Below are 21840 nucleotides of genomic sequence, written 5' to 3' on the forward strand. Positions count from 1 at the left end.
TTTCCCCTGGGGTTACGTCAAGTTGTTGGTGTTTGAAACCCTTGTCGAAACGGATGCAAACTTTTGATTTCGGGATACTGCGATATGCCTTTTCTAAGTCTATAATAGTGATTACTATATCCTTCCCATGTTCCCAGGTCTTTTTCATGGTCAGTCTCAGAATGAAAGTAGGTTCTACTGATGACCTATTGTTTCTGAATCCAAATTGTTCCTCTCGTAACTGACTTTCCACCTTTTCTCTAATTCTTCTTTCCAATATCAAATTCAATATCTTGGCAATTGGCAGTGGGAGAGGATGATGGTTCCTCGGTAGTTACTGCAAATCTTATCTCCTTTCTTGAAGTTAAGGTAATGTAATAGAGACTATGTAGAAGACTTCCTAATTTGAGCAGTAAAACAGACATTCTTTCAATTTCTGTTCATAAATATGGTTCTTATCATACATTAATACATTAATAGAGAAAAAGAACATATTGTTCCAATTATTAAACAACTTGTTCAGAACTAGATTCAGTGTAATAAAAGAATTATGTATATTCATCGCAAATGAAAGTTACAGAATAGTCTCTTTAACCATACTACTACCTACTAAGTTTGAATCAAGCATATTGGCACACACCAACAAAAGGAGGGAATTAGAAATGTTTATTTTCACTCACCTGCAGGAGTTTAGCGGCTAACTTCAAACCCTCGTCACTTTCAACACTCTGCGATGCAGCTACAGAGCTCTGAAGGGCACCAATATTAAACAGCACACATACCTTCTCATACGCTAGAGAGGATACAGCTGCAATAAAATGGACAACAGAATTTAAGCTATCCATAAAAGGCAAATTTATCCATGTATAAATTACATTTTCATATTACGCTGCTCTTTCAGCACTGTCTGCCTGTCTGTGGTAAAATATCAATGTAGTCCCAGGGCTTAAAATACACAAGTTAGAAAATAGAATACTCTTGTGGTGGTAGCCCCAGACATACACTGAAGTTCAACCATCTCAGTGAATTGAAATTTTAGAAATCATACTTTGTATTCCATTTGCAAACAACCAACCTCATTGTCTGTATCGATGTATAACATAAATGGATTAATCAACAACAAATGTTCCACCTAATTGTTACAATTTATTCTGCCTTAAGCAAATTCATAAATTAGTGGTACATGTTTTGTTTAGTCTTTAAACATCATCAGCTACAAATATGTTTAGGTGAAAACCTTAAAAAAGGGGTATAAAGATATGCTCTTCATGTATGGTCTTAAAACATTCTCTAGTACTTAAAACATTGAATATAATGATGAACAGGGGAGAGGGAAGGGGTGGGGAGGTGAAAGGAGGGGTGATTACATCTATCCACTGATTTAAAAAAGTTTTGATCTTTAAAAACTAAATATAACATGTCCGAATGTCCATTAAGAGGTTTTTTTACAATTTGTTTTACGTTGCATCGACACAGATAGGTCTTGTGGTGACGATGGGATAGGAAAGGCCTAGGAGTAGGAAGGAAGCTGATGTGGCCTTAATTAAGATACAACCCCAGCAGTTGCCTAGTGTGAAAATGGGAAATCATGGAAAACCATCTTCAGGGCTGCCGACAGCATTAAAAGAGAATGATCATTGTAATGAGTTCGATGAGTTCAATCCTAACTTAAGGCTGCTTCACACAAGATGACTGATAACAGTGACTGGAATCTCATGCACAGCAGTCCATGTGAATTCAATGGTACTCAGCCAGGCTACTCAGTAGGAAGCTTCACTATTTGGTTGTCAACCCAGCCACATGTCACTGTTCATGGCAGGTTCCCATGCAGAAGAACAGGAAATAAACTTCATAAGCACGTACCATTTCATCTTAACAAGGGCTACAAAATACTGTGGCAGTTGAAAAGTTAACATATTTACAATGCCAACACAGCCTAATACTCCAGAGGAAGAGAAAAGGTGGCCATATTACATTCAGAGGAAGCAGTTTGAGTGCGACCACGATGAGGCTGATTCTGGATACTCGCATTTCCATCTTTGAAATGTTTCACCTATCTCCTAATAATGCTAGAACACATCTCCATAGGCATGCGTAAGACTGAGGCAAATTACAGCACAAAACCAATCTTAGTCATCAGCCATCAGGTAACAACAGCCTGTGCTATTGCAGCTAAAGCTAGTGCATCACAATACCGCAGCATGTTGTGTATGTTGTGACTGTGATAATGCACCATACAGATGGATCCCAGTTCTTTTCAATTGTAGCTCATTAATTTCAATAGGATCTTTGTATTTCTGCTTTGTAAGGCTTTCAACAGCTGCAGGTGGCTTACTTAGCACAGGCATTATATGCTGTGCAATTGGCTGCAAACCACAAATGTTTAATCATGTCCTTAACTTCGGCACATGGGAAGGATTCTTTAAACCAATACTATAATTCCTTTTTTTTTCTCACTTTCCCTGATTTTGTGGCTGTTACAATTATATTTTCAGCATGAAACACTTGTTTAGAAACTTTTGACTCAAAGTTTCAGTAGCCTCCTGTAGTGCAATGAGTAATTTCAGGAAAAAGTGTATCGCCGTGCTAACTACAGACATCATTGTGGACGGAAGGATGAGTGCACTAACTGATTGAACAACTGTTTCTGTATGTTTTCCACCAACCAACGAGAGTCCTGCCCCCTTTCATTTCACGCACAAAACTGATCTGTATTGTATATTGAAAAAGAGGTGTAGTTGATCTGTAGCTGATCCCACAAATTTTTTTGTGATTATCTTTTTCCTCTTATTATTATTGCTAGGGGCTTTACGTCGCACCGACACAGATAGGTCTTATGGCGACGATGGGATAGGAAAGGCCTAGGAGTTGGAAGGAAGCGGCCGTGGCCTTAATTAAGGTACAGCCCCAGCATTTGCCTGGTGTGAAAATGGGAAACCACGGAAAACCATTTTCAGGGCTGCCGATAGTGGGATTCGAACCTACTATCTCCCGGATGCAAGCTCACAGCCGCGCGCCTCTACACGCACGGCCAACTTGCCCGGTATCTTTTTCCTGTTCTTGCAGATTTAGGATAAAAATTTCATGAATTTGCTACCTTTGATTCTGTACTACTTCTTGAAAAGTCTATCAGCAGATGCACTTAAGGTACTTTGTCCCATGGAAAAGGCCCAAAGTCAGAGGTCTTCATCCCAAATATTCTGCTTCAACCTACTTGCTTCTGCAAAGGGAGAAAATATTTTTTTATACATCAGTTTCCTGTGTTCATCGGGACTTACTGATGTAGGTTCTAAAGTGCAGTTGTCATAGTGATGTCACCATATGGCAATTTTTATGAAAGCACCTTCTTACCCCACCAATTAACCATAAATGTACAGCTTTCCTTCTGTATGCAAGATTTACAGCATCTTTCACTTTCTTCTGTGGACTGGAAACATAGCGTGAAATGGTAGATTTGTCAGGCGAGTGCGGTGTCGCTTCACTGGACTGACAGGAATCAGACTCGGGATTCAAATCCGGATCTGTAACTTCTCTTGTACCTGGCTATGGTGTGCTGCCTTCTCATTCAGATGCCAGGTTGAGTGGCTCAAACAGTTGAGGCATTAGCCTTCTGACCACAACTTGGCAGGTTCGTTCCTGGCTCAGTCCAGTGGTATTTGAAGGAGCTCAATACGTCAGCCTCATATCGGTAGATTTACTGGCACAGGAAAGAACTCCAGTGGGACAAAATTCAGGCATCTCGGCTTCTTCGAAAATCATCAAAAAGAAAGATAGTGGGACGTAGGGATGTCCACGTCTAGCTGTATGCTATCGCGTGCAATCTTATTATACATTTTTATATCGATTTCAGGACCTAACTGCTTGAAATGGCAGCTAAATTTTTGTACACTGCTTTCTTATGGCCCCTTAATCCTCAGTACAATTTACAACACACACAGTAGCATGGCGAGAAGCAAGTCAGAGCGAGGCTCATTCTAAACCAGCTAGAGGGAGTGTCATTTACGACCATGTCTTTTTCTAAAAGAATTATTCATAGAATTTAAGCCACGAATATGGTGGTCATGCAGTGCTGGTCTTTGCCATACGACAGGCGGTCTCATAAGACTCAGATTTCTTCTACCAAAGTAGCTAAATTTTGAAAGAATGTTCTACAAGTCTATGCTTTTAATTGTTCTGACATGGATTTAGTATCAATCCATTTCCGAGGCCAGAATTTCGATCTCTCCAGTCAACACACTGAAATTACCAGATTCTCACAATGCTTGCAATGTGGATTGAGATCAGGAGACTGGGAAGGACAGTGCTCTGTACCTCAGCCTGATCCGCTGATGTGGTAAGGTGGTGTCTGAAAACCGGTGTACATGTAAACGGAAGTGCAATGAAGCCCAATCATGCATGCGCAACATTGCACGGTTACTGCTAGGAGTACATGTTCCGGTAGTATAGGCAGCGTGACCCTAATGTTCAGATCTGCTAGTACATTCGTTTATCAGGGTAGCCTGTATGGGCCAATCAGTTCATCATGGATAATACTGTGCCATTTCACTGTGTACAATGAAGTTTATCCGGAGCAAAAATGGCGGCTATGTCGTACGATCGCCAGACATGGAACGTCAACTTGTGTTTGAATGATAAGAAAATGATACTCCTGTCAGGTAAAAGAAGGGAAGGCATTACGGAAGGCGGTGAGAAAAGATGACATCGATATATTGTTAAAATATGTTTATTGAAAAAAATTTGGTTTACGCTGGACATACTAGCCGAGGAAATACACATAGCTTTTGGAGGAAGACTGATTGAGAAGAGGAAAATAGATAAGAGTTGGAGATAAATAATAACAAACATCTTCACAAGCAATAGAAGTCATTGGCGAAATAGAATTTGTAACATTTCTTAATATAAAGCTACACAATTTAATTGGCAGAGTACCGTAGTACTACGGCACGGAAGACCAGCAAGAAATTTTATACAACGAAAGGAATTCAATATTAAGAAGTCGCAGAAGAATAATAACTGTTGCGCAAGAAATAGAAAGGATTATGTTGCGGTTTAATTGAAGCTTAACAGACATAGAGAAAGACTCTAAAATATCATAAGCCACATAATAAGAAGCAGCAATCAGACTACAAAGTAGCTCATAGTAGCCTTTTTCCCAGCAAATGACGAAATTGACCATGTTGATCTGTTTTTCCATGTTCACCACGCAAGAAATCGGCTACATCATGTGCTAGACGTACAGACGCAGAGGCTATCTAGATGATGGTATCATGATCGACAAGTCCAGCCCATGAGAGTCGGAGACGAGCGAAGACCACCCCAAACGTTCCCGACAGGCTTAATGTGATGCCGTGAACCCGGACACCACATGTCGTAATCAATTGGACATGTGACAGCAGCAACGAGAGCGGGAGGAAAAGATAAGTCTTGACATTCTTCTAATAAGAAGTTTAGATATGTGTTATTTGGAAAGTGCCATTTAAATTTGCATTCTTTACTTGAAAGTGCTATTTTTAAGTGTCCTATAAGAGTGATGTTACGTGAATGGTTATCTGAATTCACAGTATCAGAGGTTAGTAGGTAATCTTTTAACATACAAGGCAAATCCATTGATACAGGAAGTGATTATCCAGTGATAACTTATTTTCTTTTTGTGTTCGTAATGTTGCATTTGGTGAGGGAAAGGACGTTAGTTCATGTAAATGCGATATTAAGCCATATTGTGTTTGACATTAGGTCTATGATAATGCATGTACAATCAAGCTGAGGTAAGATATGATCATGGAAAAGTTGTTATAACATCGTTGCAAGACATAACGAGATAATGTATGGAATTCGAAGAAAGTTTGAGAATAAAATATGATATTTGATGGATGAATAACGGCGAGGATGTAATGTGCGTCAAGTTAAGGTGAACTGTGATGTTGTTACAGTATTAAGATGAGACATGAGGCATGTTATATGAAATAAATGAATTGTATAGGAAGAATAGTAATATGGTAGGAGTAATGATGATGATGATTATTATTACATCGCAAATGAAGAGAGAGATAGTTTCCAGAAATGAAATGAGGTCAATTGATGCTATTCAAGATAAATAATAATAATAATAATAATAATAATAATAATAATAATAATAATAATAATAATAATAATAATTGGTACTCAAACATATGTTAATCCTTCAGGAAGCTTTATACAATGTCAATTACAATCCAAATATTGTATCTAACTTAGCAACTACTTATATGATCATCGAAAATGATTCCACACATAGATGATATAAGGAATGCAACTTATGTCTGTGAGTTTCCTAACCACAGATATTTTTACTCTGGTAAACTAAGATCAGAAGTTTATTTACATCATATGATATCACTGGTGACATTCATAATTAAAGGTTGATGATAACAGAGTCTTCTCACAAACCCGATTGCCTAATATTTAATCGAATTAGTTTAGATGCTTGTTAGATGTGAGTGATAGTTTGAATATTAGGACACAACTTCTGAACTGGCACTTAAGGATATATATATATTTTCTTTTGAAATTAGTATTTCTTTAATGAGCAACTTAATGATTATAATAATATTTTGGTTATTTATGTTAAATAGAAGAATGACTTAGAGTTATCTTTTCCTCAATGCCTACGAGATACTGTTTTGAAAACTCAGGAAAGTTAGACAGGTGAAATGCTTGGGACACTTGGAAAGAATGTTTTCTCTGATAATTGATATCCCTGATAACTGAATATGATAATTACTAGCAAAATGAGTTTATCATACTGCAAATTAAGTTGGGAAATAATTAATTAAATCGTGTGAAATTTTGTAGGAACAGATTATGTAATGTTGGAAGAAGGTTGTAAACGTGATCCTGATTTTATGTTAAAAAAAAAAAAAAAAAAAAAAAAAAAAAAAAAAAAAATCTTGCGTCAGACATTTTCAAACTACTCCCAATCAAAGGTGTAATGTTTGATTTTTCTTTCTTGTTAATTACTTGGAGGCCTCCAATTTTAAAATAATTTGAAAGCATTTAATGAGATGTGACATTGATGAATTATTATTCATTTCTTTAATGGTATTTCAACGCACTTAAAGTTCTTTTTCAAGATTTCATTCATTCTTTTTTTTAATAAATAGTATTGTTTAAAGCTCCTAATTCTTTCAATGACTTACTAGATTATGGACTTAGTTTGTAAGTAAACATAGATTAAGAATTGTGCTACTTTATTTGGATACGAACCGGTTTTGCGATTTGGAGACGTCCGTTTGCGTAGGTGTGTTCATCCAATGGTTTACCACGATGGTGTTTTCTCTAGCTTCGGGACTCATAGCCCAGAATTTTTTGTTATATTTTGGATATTGACATTGTCTTCGAGCTAGCCTGGATCTCACGCGACCCTACCTAGACGCGGGACGGCGCAATACCACACCTCACATTGCATCCAAGTGCTATTGATGATTAGTGACAACCATATCCTTCTTGCAAACAATCTTTCAGCCAAGGTAAATATGAACAATCTTACTTGAAAAACGCTGCAATGGACTTTTATCCATTGGGGCACATTAAAAGTGAGGTGTACACTACTTTGCATAACAAGATCAATAACCTGGAAAAGCACATCAATAATGCCTGTGCAGCAGTTCGACAGCACCTAGATATCTTTGAGTGACTTCGCGAGTACATGTTAGGGATGCCAGTTTGAGCATCTCCTGTGAGGTGGCGAATGTACATCCTGTAACTCCATCGCATATAACTTGGTAAGAATGCAATGTAAAATATATGTTCCTATGGATATTTTAGTATTATTCTGATCCCAGAAACCACCTTGATGCAAGTGTGTAATGGACTAGTATAACTTGGAATCAATTCTCTAAACTCATGGGTAGTGAAAATATCAAGCTTGATTTGTAGGTGGTATTATTATTATTATTATTATTATTATTATTATTATTATGATTTGTGAGGTGTGGCGGTATTTCGATTTATAAAGTTGTTTACGTCTACTAGTATTATCATCATCTACGTAGTTATGTACGACAGGTTGTCAGTAGGACTTTATTTGGTATAAATCGTGGTTGTATCATTTATTATTTGTGTGTAGTATTATCTTTCATGTGTAACAGAACATGCGAGTTTATGTCACGATACATCTGCTGTATGTTTATTAATACGGCTTTATTTAATGTAAGAATAGGTTACAAACAGTATATAATTTATTTTTACCTGTAAATATGATGTATAAATCCAATGTAATGTTGTGCAACACACAGTACGAGTCTACAACAATGCACCTTTGTGACTCAAGTTTTACAGAATGTTCTATTCATTAGGAGACTCTAGAAGATGCGAGAAAGCATGGTGTCTCATACTTTTCTTAGTAGAGTTTGTAGGGATATCAACTGAGAATGTACCTCATCCAAAGTTACCTTGATGTGAAAAATGTTACTGTAATTATTATTAACCAACAACATGTAACTCATGTTGTGGTTTTGTCGTTGAAGTGGTTATGTTGTGTTGATACCACATGTGATCTTGTCAAGTGTTCTGTAGTTGGTTTCCGTTGTTGGTTGACATGCTAATGTGGCAGCTGATTGAGTTCAAGATGGTGGTTCATTTGATGTGCAACTATTAATGTGTATATAAGTTGTTAATAAAACAGTGTACACTATTGACAGCATCTCATGTGTGCGTCTTTGTGAATACGATAACCTCTCCGACACTTGCTACAAACGTTAAGATATATCCTGTAGAAGGTTACTGCTCGTGGTACAAGAAGGAAATCAGGCAGTTCATTGTGGGATGTTTGTAGGGATATCAACTGAGAATGTACCTCATCCAAAGTTACCTTGATATGAAAAATGTTACTGTAATTATTATTAACCAACAACAAACCACAAACCTACTACGGTGTCGTAGCAGGCAGAGAGGTGATACTCCGAAGTAGCGCATCCCAGGTGGAGGACAGGGGGGTCCCCACCGGCTTGCCGGCTGACTTGAGTGAAATAAAATAGCTCTTGCAGACTAACACACAACAACCATAGTTGTAAATCGGACCTTGCTCCACTTAAGGTCCATTACCTGCGATAGTCAAGATGGCAAAGTCTTTTAGGAAAAATGATTCTACCATCCTGTCCAATTAGGCTTTAGGAGAAGGCTACTTCGGATTCGGTGGGTAGCATAATGTTTCACCTATCCCCTAACATTGCTAGCACCCATCTCTATATGTATGCTGAAGTCCGAGGCAAATTACAGCATGAAACCAATCTTCGTTGTCAGCCGTCTGGTAACAACAGCCTGTGCTAATGCGGCCAACGCTAGTGGTATCACAACACCGCAGCATGTTGTGTATGTTTTGACTGTAATAATGCACCATACGGATGGATGCCAGTTTCTTTTCAATTGTTGCTCATTAATTTCAATATGATCTTTGTATTTTTGCTCTGTAAGTCTTTGAACAGCTCCAGGTGGCTCACTTAGCACAGGCATTATACGTGAGCAAGGAGGGAAAGTATCAGTTTTTGTTCACAAGAACAAATATATGCAATAAAACATTTTTGGAATACATTGGACTGGTGCACAAGTTCGTAATGCTTTTTAAATCAATGTATCTTTATTCATGTACATTTACAGTACTACAATGATAAGCTTCTCAATAAGATTCTCAATTTAAATAAAAGGTCTTGTCACAAATGATGTATAAAGGATGAACCATGTATTAAGTCCCTTTATAAACATTAAAATTATTCTTGAAAAACAAACTCTGAACAGTCGCATGTTTTAAATGTTTTCTTTCTACTCTAAGTGGAACTAAGGACTTTCAAGACTCCATCTTGAGTAAAATAATTGTTCTAATTGTGACTGTCATATTTACAGAGAAAATCTATATGTGGTTCGACCTTTGTATAACATTTCATTTATGACAAGACTTTTTTATTTATTTGAGAATTTTACAGTTTTAAGTCAAACTCAATACTTTCAAAGTTTTAACTTGAGTGAAAAGAATTATGTTGTGTTAAGTGTAGTTCTAATCGTGACTTCAAGATTTTGAAATTGTGGTTATTTGAAGTTTTATTCTCCAGATACTTTTAGGGGCATAAGTCCCATATTAAGAGTGTTTATATGTGCACTGATGTAATGATATGCATATTTACAACTGCTTGTTCTCTTATTTGGCTGAAGATGACTCTCACCAGCGTCGAAAATAGTTCCAAGTAAATGTTATAACTTATTTAGTTTAATGTTAGTATTGAAAAGGTGGATTTTTAATTTTACTTATCTGTTCTTCTCAGTGAGCCATTTGCATTGGCTATTATCATGTCGACATATTAATTGTATTACTGCAACGGCGCCTTGCCACTTCACTTCGTAAGAGTTAAAATAATACCATGTGTGTACGAGAGATGGCAGACATCTCGGTGTTGGTCACTGAAGGTCAAACTTCCTGCAACCTGGGAATCTTTTATCTCCTTGACTGTGTTGGTTTTGTTATTTTTGGGGACAGTAAGAAAAATGGCTTCCCTGCACATTGGAGCAGTGTTTCTGATTTATCAGAATGTTTTTAAACGTTTTAAGTGTTTCTGCAACTACCTTACATTTTACTGTTTGAGTCCTTGATAACTCCAGGTATTTGTTGAGTCTTTGAGAGCTCCTATATTAGTAAGTTATCCTATATTTAAATTATGCTTTTTCTTATGTTTGATATGCAATGTCTACTCCGTTGTATGAATGGACTGTGTGCATGTGATCTTGATACTTGATTGATATGCTTTTTCTTAGATATGAAATGATCCAACATATACAGTATTATTGCATCTGCTTTGTCGCTTGCCATGAACCATCAGATTGTGATTGCCTTTCGTGTCATCCCGAGAACACTCTTGCCTTGTATGATTCGCGGTCATGATGGGAATACTCTGGTACGCTGGATTACACGGTCTCACTGCCATATTCCTTTGCGCACGTTCCTGTGCCCGCCTGAGTGACCATTGGATGACCTAGGGGTCGCAATATTAGTGATGCTATATTAATATTGGATCTGTGTGGCTTGTCTTATTTTTGCATATCAGTGCCGAAATGTATGGTGGTGTATGAGTGAATGAGTGTGTTGGAGTACATGTACCATATCGATAACCCATTTCGATTATTCATTTTATCTTTTTATGCCGATCTAGGCTTGTTGTTTTGTACCCATGGCTTCTCTCTATATTATCTCTTTTTATTGCCAGCTCGTTTAATTTATATGGTCCCATCATTTTTCGCTCTGTTTTGACCTCAGTCATTTGTTTTGTCATTGACGAGTGAGCTCATTTACTTTTCTTTTACTTCCTGGAGCTCTCGGAACATATTTCACCTTTTGCCTATTCCTTGATGCCGGGAGCGGATAATAAAAGGTGGGGGATTGTTGAAAAAAGATGTATGCGGGTGGTTGAAATTACTTTTTCGAGGAATAACATATCCCCAGGAAAGTGTGGCCTTCATGGCTCTGTTTTACAATTACTAAAAATTACCCCTTAGTGCGATGTGCGAAGAATTTCAAATTACCATAGGGATTGCTCTCATGTTGATGTTTAATCGCACTACGTTGTGAATGACCAGGATATTGTTAAATGCTGGCGACTGCAATACGGGTATGTGTATACGGTATGTGTTTCTATTACTATGCTTCTTTTAATTCAATTCACCTTATTTTAATTTTGTTTCTCCTCAATTGAATAAACCTAGTTTTTTTTAAAAATTCTTATGTCATTCTAGTAGCATTTGGATTAGAGCCCGATTTCCAGCTCGGGGCCTTAGTTTATCGCCTTTCCCGATCACGGTCCATGGATTGGTATCCGCATATTATTATTCCGCCGATGTTTTGGTTTCTGTCGTTTATCGGGGAGTTTTCTTGCGGGTGGGGTCCGGTTCATCAGTTCAATAGACTTCAAAATGAAATTCTTAATTAAAAAAAAAAAAAAAAAAAAAAAAAAAAAAAGACCAGCAGTAGTCACATTATCTGCTAATATGAGTTTGAGTGTCTCCTGCAGGATGAGGTTCCATCTTAGACCAGAGAGATCAGCGCAATATGTGAGGATGTGGGCCACAGTGAAGTCGGCACCATAAGAACAAATGGGGCGGAAGGGTCTTCCTTCTTTAGGAGGAAAGAATGTGACGATCTTCTTTGACCTATCCTCAGCCTACACAAAACTATAGCCTGTCTCCATGCAGGCCGGAAAGAGGACCACCACAAAGTTGTTGACTTCTTAATCGCTCTCACATTGTTGGGAGTTTGGATAGCTAGCCACTCTGATTGCCTACTACGAATTCTGCCACCAAAAGGGAGAGCAATCATCAAAAGCACCCTTCCATTTAAAAGGTGTCTGGACATCACAGGCAGGAATTTTTTCCTTCCAAAGCACACAGATGATCATAATAATTGGAAAAAGAGAAAATAAAATAGGCCATCATCTTCCACTCAGAAGACTAGCACACAGTGAGCCATCTATTGACAAACGAGAGTACCGCTTACTGAAGTTATCTGCAAAACAAAGCATTTCACCTTTTCTGTAATGGCAAAAGCCCATGAGCTTATCATGTCTATAAAAATGTTCTTGTCAATGAACAAAAAATATATGAAGGAAGGTAAACTTTAATAGCAATAAAATGACGTCAAAACATTTTTGTTGTCTGTGTGAACTTTTAGACAAGTCGATAACACTGAAATCACTACAGTTGGTTGTCTGTTTAAAATATCTTGAAGAAGGCCAACATAGAATGTATACAAATAAATTCCACTTAAATTACAGTAAAATGACATAAAAAAACATTGTATTGACAGTGAAACTCTTAAAACAAGTTGATTATATGAATCATGGATTAAATTGGAATCCAGTGAAAACGTGCCCAAAGAAGGTAGATTAAAATGTATATTCACTCCTTGTTGTATGGTACTTAGGCTGATCAACAAAGACTGAGACTGGTTTTTTTTCCTGTAGTTTCCTTGATAGTTTCCTATCTATAACAAATATTTTAAAAGAGCGGGTTTTTATGTATGTCTGTAGGTGGCAGCACTCTCGTATCGGTAAGCTGGTAGTAATGCTCTATTGTGTAGACGCTACGTGCATGTCGCATACCAGACAATGGAGGTGATGCGAGAAGAGCAGAACAGCTCAATCAAATTCTGTTTTCGTTTAAACCATACAACCACTGAAACTTATGAAAAGCTGAAGCAAGCATATGGTGAAGATGCACTACCTCGTGCAACAGCGTTTAGGTGGTTCAAGGACTTCAAATAAGGCCAACTTGACTGTGTTAAGCAAGGTGGGCCTGGTGTTTCGGCTTCTGCTGTGACTTAAGTCAACATCAACACAGTTGCTGTGATTGTCCATGAGGATCAGCGGATAACATTACGTAACCTCAGTGAAATATTGAGGGTTTCATATGGCAGTGCCTTTACGATTATGCTGATTCCCGAACAAAAGGCTGTGCAAATGGAGACAAGCCGTGAGGTGCTGCGTCTCGCTGATGGAGGGGATGCATTTTTTAAAATCGATTATCATTCTATTTGAGAACTCTGAAGCAGTGCTCAAGAAAAGTGAGGCAATTTTCAAGGACCTGACAAAGAATAGTCTGCAGCATGTGTTCGAGGACTGGCAGAGATGCTATAAAAAGTGCATTGAAGTAGGAGGGGACTACTTTGAAAAAGATCATGAAAACATTGAAATGGAGTAATAAACATCAGTGAAAAAAAAAAAACACACTCAGCCTTTGTTGATCAGCCCTCGTATTAACCTAGTTTGATGTTTTGTAGTGTGTATCAACTTTGGAGAAAGCTGACTGAATGCTAAGTAGATCTGTTGAGAAGCGGTGGAAGAGGAGGAAAAGGGCAGGTTAGAAGGAGAAATAGTCTCCAATGTGTTGTGCGTTCCAGGAAAAAGGTGTTTTTTGGTTTCTTAAGCAAGTACATTGATTCTCCTGGTATTCTAAACTGTATTTAGTAAAACACATTTTAATTTATATAAAAGAGGTTCAGGTGCAAGAAGAGCTTTGCCTAAATCTGCATAATAATTAGAATTTTGTAAAAATGGTGAATGTGAAGCGGAAGTTCCTTCGCCTTTTCTAGAGGCTGCATGCAAAGTGCCATTCTAGTTAAGACTTGAGTGCTGTAAGACTTGAGATTGCTGATCCACAATGACAGATTTCCCACATTTTTGACAGAACAGAATTTTTCCATCAAAAGTAAACATTCCACTAAATTCAGGTATATATTGCTGCAAACAGCAATGAACACTTGTCCACACTTTCAACACTATTTCACCAATCATTTCACTTACGTACTGGTACTGTATTAGCTGCCCAAGTTAATGCCAATGACTGAACAAAATTCGAGTCAAATACATTGCTTCATTTCATAGGTTAAGGGATGCCCCCTCCTCTGTGAACCATGTGACCTTGCCGCGGTGGGGAGGCTTGCGTGTCCCAATGATGCAGATAGCCGAGCCGTAGGTGCAACCATATCGGATGGGTATCTGTTGAGAGACCAGACTAACGAATGGTTCATCGAAAGGGGGTAGCAGCCTTTCGGTAGTTGCAAGGGCGGCAGTCTAGATGATTGACTGATACGGCCTTGTAATAATACTCAACATGGCTTAGCTGTGTTGATACTGCTACACGGCTGAAAGCAACGGGAAACTACAGCCGTAACTACCTCCCGAGGACATGCAGCTCTCTCTGTATGAAGGATGTACTGATGATGGCTTCCTCCCGGGTAAAATATTCCGGAGGTAAACTAGTCCCCCATTCGGATCTCCGGGTGGGGACTACACGAGAGGGGGCGATCATCAGGAAGATGGATACTGACATTCTGCGAGTCGGAGCATGGAATGTTAGATGTTTGAATCGTTGTGGTAGGTTAGAGAATCTGAAAAGGGAGATGGATAGGCTAAAGTTAGATGTAGTTGGTATAAGTGAAGTACGTTGGCAGGAAGAACAGGATTTTTGGTCAGGCGACTACCGAATTATCAACACGAAATCAAACAGGGGAAATGCAGGAGTTGGTTTAATAATGAATAAGAAAATAGGGCAGCGGATAAGCTACTACGACCAGCATAGTGAAAGAATTATTGTCGCCAAGATAGACACCAAACCAATGCCCACCACAATAGTGCAGATCTATATGCCTACTAGTTCAGCGGATGATGAAGAAATTGAAAGAATATATGAGGAGATAGAAGATTTAATACAATATGTAAAAGGTGACGAGAATCTAATTGTGATGGGAGACTGGAATGCAGTGGTAGGCCAAGGAAGAGAAGGTAGCACAGTAGGAGAATTTGGATTGGGACAAAGGAACGAAAGAGGAAGTCGGCTGGTTGAATTCTGCACTGATCATAATTTAGTCCTCGCCAATACTTGGTTCAAACACCACAAACGACGGCTGTATACGCGGACGAGACCTGGAGACACTCGAAGGTATCAAATAGACTTCATTATGATTAGGCAGAGATTCAGAAACCAGGTGTTGGATTGCAAAACGTTCCCAGGAGCAGACGTGGACTCTGACCACAACTTGTTGGTCATGAAATGCCATCTGAAGTTGAAGAAATTGAAGAAAGGAAAGAATGCAAAAAGACAGGATCTAGACAAGTTGAAAGAAAAGAGTGTGAGGGACTGTTTCAAGGAACATGTTGCACAAGGACTAAATGAAAAGGCCGAAGGAAACACAGTAGAGGAAGAGTGGAGAGTCATGAAAAATGAAGTCAGTAGGGCTGCTGAAGAAATGTTAGGAAGGAAGAAAAGATCAACTAAGAATCAGTGGATAACTCAGGAGATACTAGACCTGATTGATGAACGACGAAAATACAAGAATGCTAGAAATGAAGAGGGCAGAAAAGAATACAGGCGATTAAAGAATCAAGTGGATAGAAAGTGCAAGGTAGCTAAAGAAGAATGGCTGAAGGAGAAGTGCAAGGATGTTGAAGGCTGTATGGTCCTGGGAAAGGTAGATGCTGCATACAGGAAAATCAAGGAAACCTTTGGAGAAAGGAAATCTAGGTGCATGAATATTAAGAGCTCAGATGGAAAGCCACTTCTAGGGAAAGAAGACAAAGCAGAAAGATGGCAGGAGCATATCCAACAGTTGTATCAAGGTAAAGATGTAGATAATTTGGTTCTGGAACATGAAGAGGCTGTTGATGCTGATGAAATGGGAGACCCAATTTTGAGGTCAGAGTTTGACAGAGCTGTGAGTGACCTAAATAGGAACAAGGCACCTGGAATTGATGATATTCCCTCTGAATTACTGACTGCCTCAGGAGAAACCAGCATGGCAAGGTTATTTCGTTTAGTGTGCAAGATGTATGAGACAGGAGAAGTCCCATCCGATTTTCGGCAGAATGTTGTTATACCTATTCCCAAGAAAGCCGGTGCTGACAGGTGTGAAAACTACCGCACCATCAGTTTAGTATCTCATGCCTGCAAAATTTTAACACGTATTATTTACAGAAGAATGGAAAAACAAGTTGAAGCTGAGTTGGGGGAAGATCAATTTGGCTTCAGAAGAAATGTAGGAACACGTGAAGCAATCCTGACTTTACGTCTGATCTTAGAGGATCGAATCAAGAAGGACAAGCCCACGTACATGGCATTCGTAGATCTAGAAAAGGCATTCGATAATGCTGATTGGACCAGGCTATTTATGATTCTGAAGATGATACGGATCAGATACCGAGAACAAAGATTTATCTACGACCTATATAAAAATCAGTCTGCAGTGATAAGAATCGAGGGCTTTGAAAAAGAAGCAGCAATCCAGAAAGGAGTGAGGCAAGGCTCCCTCTCCTTTTCAATGTTTACATAGAACAGGCAGTAAACGAAATCAAAGAGAAATTTGGAAAGGGAATCACAGTCCAAGGAGAGGACATCAAAACATTGAGATTTGCCGATGATATTGTTATTTTATCTGAGAGTGCAGAAGATCTCGAGAAGTTGCTGAATGGTATGGATGAAGTCTTAGGTAAGGAGTACAAGATGAAAATAAATAAGTCCAAAACAAAAGTAATGGAGTGCAGTCGAACGAAGGCAGGTGATGTAGGAAATATTAGATTAGGAAACGAAGTCTTAAAGGAAGTAGATGAATATTGTTACTTGGGTAGTAAAATAACTAACGATGGCAGAAGTAAGGAGGACATAAAATGCAGACTAGCACAAGCAAGGAAGAGCTTTCTTAAGAAAAGAAATTTGCTCACTTCAAACATTGATATCGGAATTAGAAAGATGTTTTTGAAGACTTTTGTGTGGAGCATGGCATTGTATGGAAGTGAAACATAGACGATAACTAGCTCGGAAAGAAAGAGAATAGAAGCTTTTGAAATGTGGTGTTACAGAAGAATGCTGAAGGTTAGATGGATAGATCGAATCACGAATGAAGAGATACTGAACCGAATTGGTGCGAGGAGATCGATTTGGCTAAATTTGACGAGAAGAAGAGATAGAATGATAGGACACATCTTAAGACATCCAGGACTTTTTCAGTTGGTTTTTGAAGGAAGTGTAGGTAGGGGTAGACCAAGGTATGAATATGACAAGCAGATTAGAGCAGACGTAGGATGCAATAGTTAAGTAGAAATGAAAAGGTTAGCACAGGATAGGGTGGCATGGAGGGCTGCATCAAACCAGTCTATGGACTGATGACTCAAACAACAACAACAACAACAACAACAAGGGATGCCCCCTACAAAGCGAGAGCAAGCGAGCCAGCATTTGCAGCTGAGGTCACAATGCAGTACATTTAAGAAAGAAATATGTTCACATTATGTTTTCATTAATATTTACAGTGTTTAAATGAGTTTTTGAACCAAATTGCAATAGAATAAAGAGAAAATAATGTATTTATAGAAATTAAACCAAAAGTATTTATAGTGGAGTTACCGAAATTATGTACCCTACATTTAAAAAAATGTTTATTTACATAAAAATCCATTCCCTACTGATCACTATGCAAGTCTGGCAAACAACTGTATTCACTTTTATGAAAGTACTAGCAAGATACCTGTGCTTCGCTACGGTATTATACTGAAATTTACAATTGAATGCTTAATGTTTTATATATAATCCGCTGAAGTTCGCGATCTGACTCGTTTTCTGAGAGAATTCACCAAAATTTGTGATCTGACTCGTTTTCTAATAGATTATGGCAAGTTTCCTCCCATTTTTCAATCTTTCTTTCCAGCAATCGATTTCGTACTTCCCGTGCTAAGTCCAGGTATTCCACCCGGTCAGTTGGGTCCATAATCCTTGCCATCTTTTCCTATAAGCATTTTTAATATGAGTCAAATCCTTCAGGAGATCCAGCGTGGTGTCGTCCTGGGTGCCTTGGCGATACTGAACAAGCGGCCGGACTGCATTCTTAGTCATTACCCGTCCAGGAACTGTTTTCAGATTATTATTATTATTATTATCATTATTATTATTGACAGAAGTAAACTCTGCTTTAAGTGCGGGGAAGCTGGTCACAAAGCAGTAGGATGCAAAACAAGTCCACGATGCATAATTTGCACAGATATGGGCGTTGAAGAGTCAAAAAGACATCATGCTCTTGGCTCAGGAAAGTGTATTGTGTTTCGTGAAGCACTAGAAAAGGCCAAAGAGCAGTGGTGAATGGTACAGATCCTTCAAGCCAATATACACAGGAGTCTAACTGCCAATGATCTATTGATGCAGATGACCTATGTGATTGAAGCAGACATCTTGATTCTTAGCAAACAATATCAAGACAGAGATCAACCAGGCTGGTTTTCAGACAATCTAGGGACAGCTGCGATATGGGTGCCAGACCTTGGAAAATATTCAGTTATAAATCAAGGATGCGGGGATGGGTTTGTCTGGGTCCAAGCTGAGAAAGTAATTTTTGTCAGCTGTTATTTTACCCCGAATGAGGCTATTTCTGACTTCCAGACAAAACTAGATGGGCTTGAAGATACTCTGCAAGGGATGAACACTACTAACCTCGTTGTTGCTGGTGATTTTAATGCTCAAGCAGTTGAATGGAACATGCCTCAAACAGATTCTAGAGGGAGGCGTACAATGGAGATGGCCGCCAGATTGGGATTAATGGTTATCAACGTTCCCGACCAGGATGTCAGGAAACTATACCAGACGTAATCTTCGCTTCTGAAAACATTGCATCTAGGATAACTGAATGGCGAGTAATTGAAGAATATACTGGAAGCGATCACCAGTATATCACTTTTTGTGTACTTCAAGAGACTTTGCATCTAAGGATTACCACGCGCAAGCCAGAAAGATGGAACATAGCTACTATGGATAGAGAAAAATTTCATGAAGTGATACTAAATGGAATGGACTCTATGCCAGATACATGTCACGGAGGCAATAGAAGCATAATTGCTAATAAATGCGTGGAACACACCATGAGACTCCTTCAGCAAGCATGTGACGCATCAATGACCAGAATCAAACAACGGAGAGGCAAGCGTCCAGCATATTGGTGGAATGAAGAAATTGCCGAGTTGAGGAAACAATGCCTGCGACTCAGACGAAGGACACAAAGAGCACAACATAACAATGAAGCTCTCTCAGTAGAGTATAAGACTATGAAGAAAAGACTGGGAAATACAATTTAAAAGAGTAAAACCGACAAGTGGTGGGAAATGTCTAAGGAAGTGGATGAAAATCCATGGGGATTAGGGTATAAAATCGTTATGAAGAAATTTGGGATGCTGTCAAGCCCTATCATGGATCTGCGCACAATGGAAGAAATAGTACACTATTCCCTGATCATGCAGAGAGGATTGATGATGAGGCCAAGAAAGAACTAGTTGATGTACCACCTTTTACAACTGAAGAAATGATAACTGCAATTAATTTCCTTAGAAATAAGAAAGCCCCTGGACCAGATGGTATTCCAGCAGATGGTATTCCAGCAGAAGTACTAAAGGTAGCAGTCGAATTATGTCCTCAACTGCTGTTGAGAATGTATAACCATTGTTTGAAAGCGGGAATTTTTAGCTTTCGTTGGAAGATAGCTAGACTGGTTCTGATCAGTAAAGGGAAAACTGGGGGTTACAGACCTCTATGTATGCTGAACACTGCTGGGAAAGGTTTAGGGAAGCTATTACAACCGAGAATACTAGCAGCAGTCCGATTAGCTGGCGACCTATCTGACCAACAACATGGATTTCGCAGAGGTCACTCAACTCTAGATGCCGTGAAAGAAGTGGTGAAGACAGCAGAACGAGCTAAAATGGGTAATCATTACTCTAGAAAGCTGACGCTTCTTGTGACTCTAGATGTTAAAAATGCTTTCAACTCGGCAAGATGGAGTGATATTTTGGAAGCTCTAAAAGAAACTTTCAAGCTACCAGAATATCTCATGTACATACTGTGAGACTATTTGAAAGACCGTACATTGTTATACGACACGGAAGATGGTCAGAGAAGAAAACGGTTCACAGCTGGTGCAGCGCAAGGCTCAATTCTCGGACCACACCTTTGGAATATCATGTACGATGGTTTGTTACGGCTGGAGATGCCAGAAGATGTAAAACTTGTGGGTTATGCTGATGATGTGGCTGCTGTGATAGTAACTCGTAACCTAGAGCTGGCTCAATTTAAATTGAATCAGGTGATGCGACGTGTCAAAGAATGGATGATAAATCACAAGTTAGAACTCGCAGATCATAAAACGGAAATTATCCTCCTGACGAGGAAAAGGATTAATACTGTTGTACCGATGCAGATCGGACAGATAGCCATCGAAACAACTACGAGCACAAAATATCTTGTTGTAACGCTTGATACTAAGTTTACATATTGGGACCACATCCAACAGGTAACAGATAAGGCAGCAAAAACCATGACTGCACTTAGTAGACTCATGGGAAATATCAAGGGGCCGAAATCTAGTAAAAGGCGGCTTCTCATGTCGACTGTTCAATCGATACTGCTATACGGTTCGGAAATTTGGGCTGATCGTTAAAAATTGCGAAATATCGGAAAAGAATTGCGGCTGTACAACGGAGAGCAGCTTTACGAATTGTTTGTGCATATCGTACAGTATCAGAACCTGCGATTCTAGTAGTAGCAGCAGTAGCTTCTATTGACTTGTTGGCCTTCGAAAGACAAGAAATTTGGCTCACACAAGAGCTAGGAAGGAAAAGGGCAAAGGCTTTGGCTCTTAGTTGCAGAATGCAACGATGGCAAACAAGATGGGAAGATGATTCTAGAGGGAAATGGACTAAAAGACTGATACCTTCTCTGGGCATATGGGTTGACCGAAATCATGGTGAGGTGAACTACTATCTCACACAGTTCTTGACAGGTCATGGATACTTCCGAAAATTTCTTCATAGGCTAGGGCTAGAAACTAGTCCGGCGTGCAAATACTGCGGTGATATCGATGACGTATTACATACTTTCTTTGTGTGTGTTCATTGGCTGCCACAAAGAAGATGCTTAGAAGTTATGCAGGGAGAAATGACGCCAGAAGGGATCGTGTCAGTAATGCTACGAAGTCAAGAATCCTGGGACCAGGTGGCAGTTTACGTAGAAAATATTCTGCGTCAGAAGAAGAAGGACCTGGATGATTATGACAGACAGTAAAGCAGAAGAAGGAAGATGAAGCACAAGATGCATTAAGCACGACATCCGTCCTGAAGTAATGTGAGAGCGCTTTCCGGGGCGGAGATAAACGTCGTGGGAAAAGGGAGTGTGGTTTTCAGTGGGTAAGAATCTCCACACACTTGTTGAGTGCGGACCCTCACAAGCGTCTTATGAAAGATTTTCCGCACTCCCTAGCAAAAAAAATAAAAAATAAAAAAAAATTATTATTATTATTATTATAGATGTTCTGGACCCCAC

General features: G+C 38.9%; 1 protein-coding gene across 3 annotated transcripts in view; it reads right to left on the bottom strand.

The window, feature by feature from the left end:
- Positions 1-21840, bottom strand: part of ALiX (programmed cell death 6-interacting protein-like protein AliX) — a 275620-nt gene that overhangs the window by 227182 nt on the left and 26598 nt on the right. For all 3 annotated transcript variants that reach the window (XM_067158494.2, XM_067158486.2, XM_067158479.2), the window contains exon 3: positions 660-787. In XM_067158494.2, coding sequence (XP_067014595.1) covers positions 660-787 — 128 coding nt within the window. The remainder of the gene's footprint in view (positions 1-659; positions 788-21840) is intronic.

The sequence above is a fragment of the Anabrus simplex genome, chromosome 1 (genome assembly GCF_040414725.1).
Source record: "Anabrus simplex isolate iqAnaSimp1 chromosome 1, ASM4041472v1, whole genome shotgun sequence".
In the NCBI taxonomy this organism is placed as follows: Eukaryota; Metazoa; Arthropoda; class Insecta; order Orthoptera; family Tettigoniidae; genus Anabrus; species Anabrus simplex.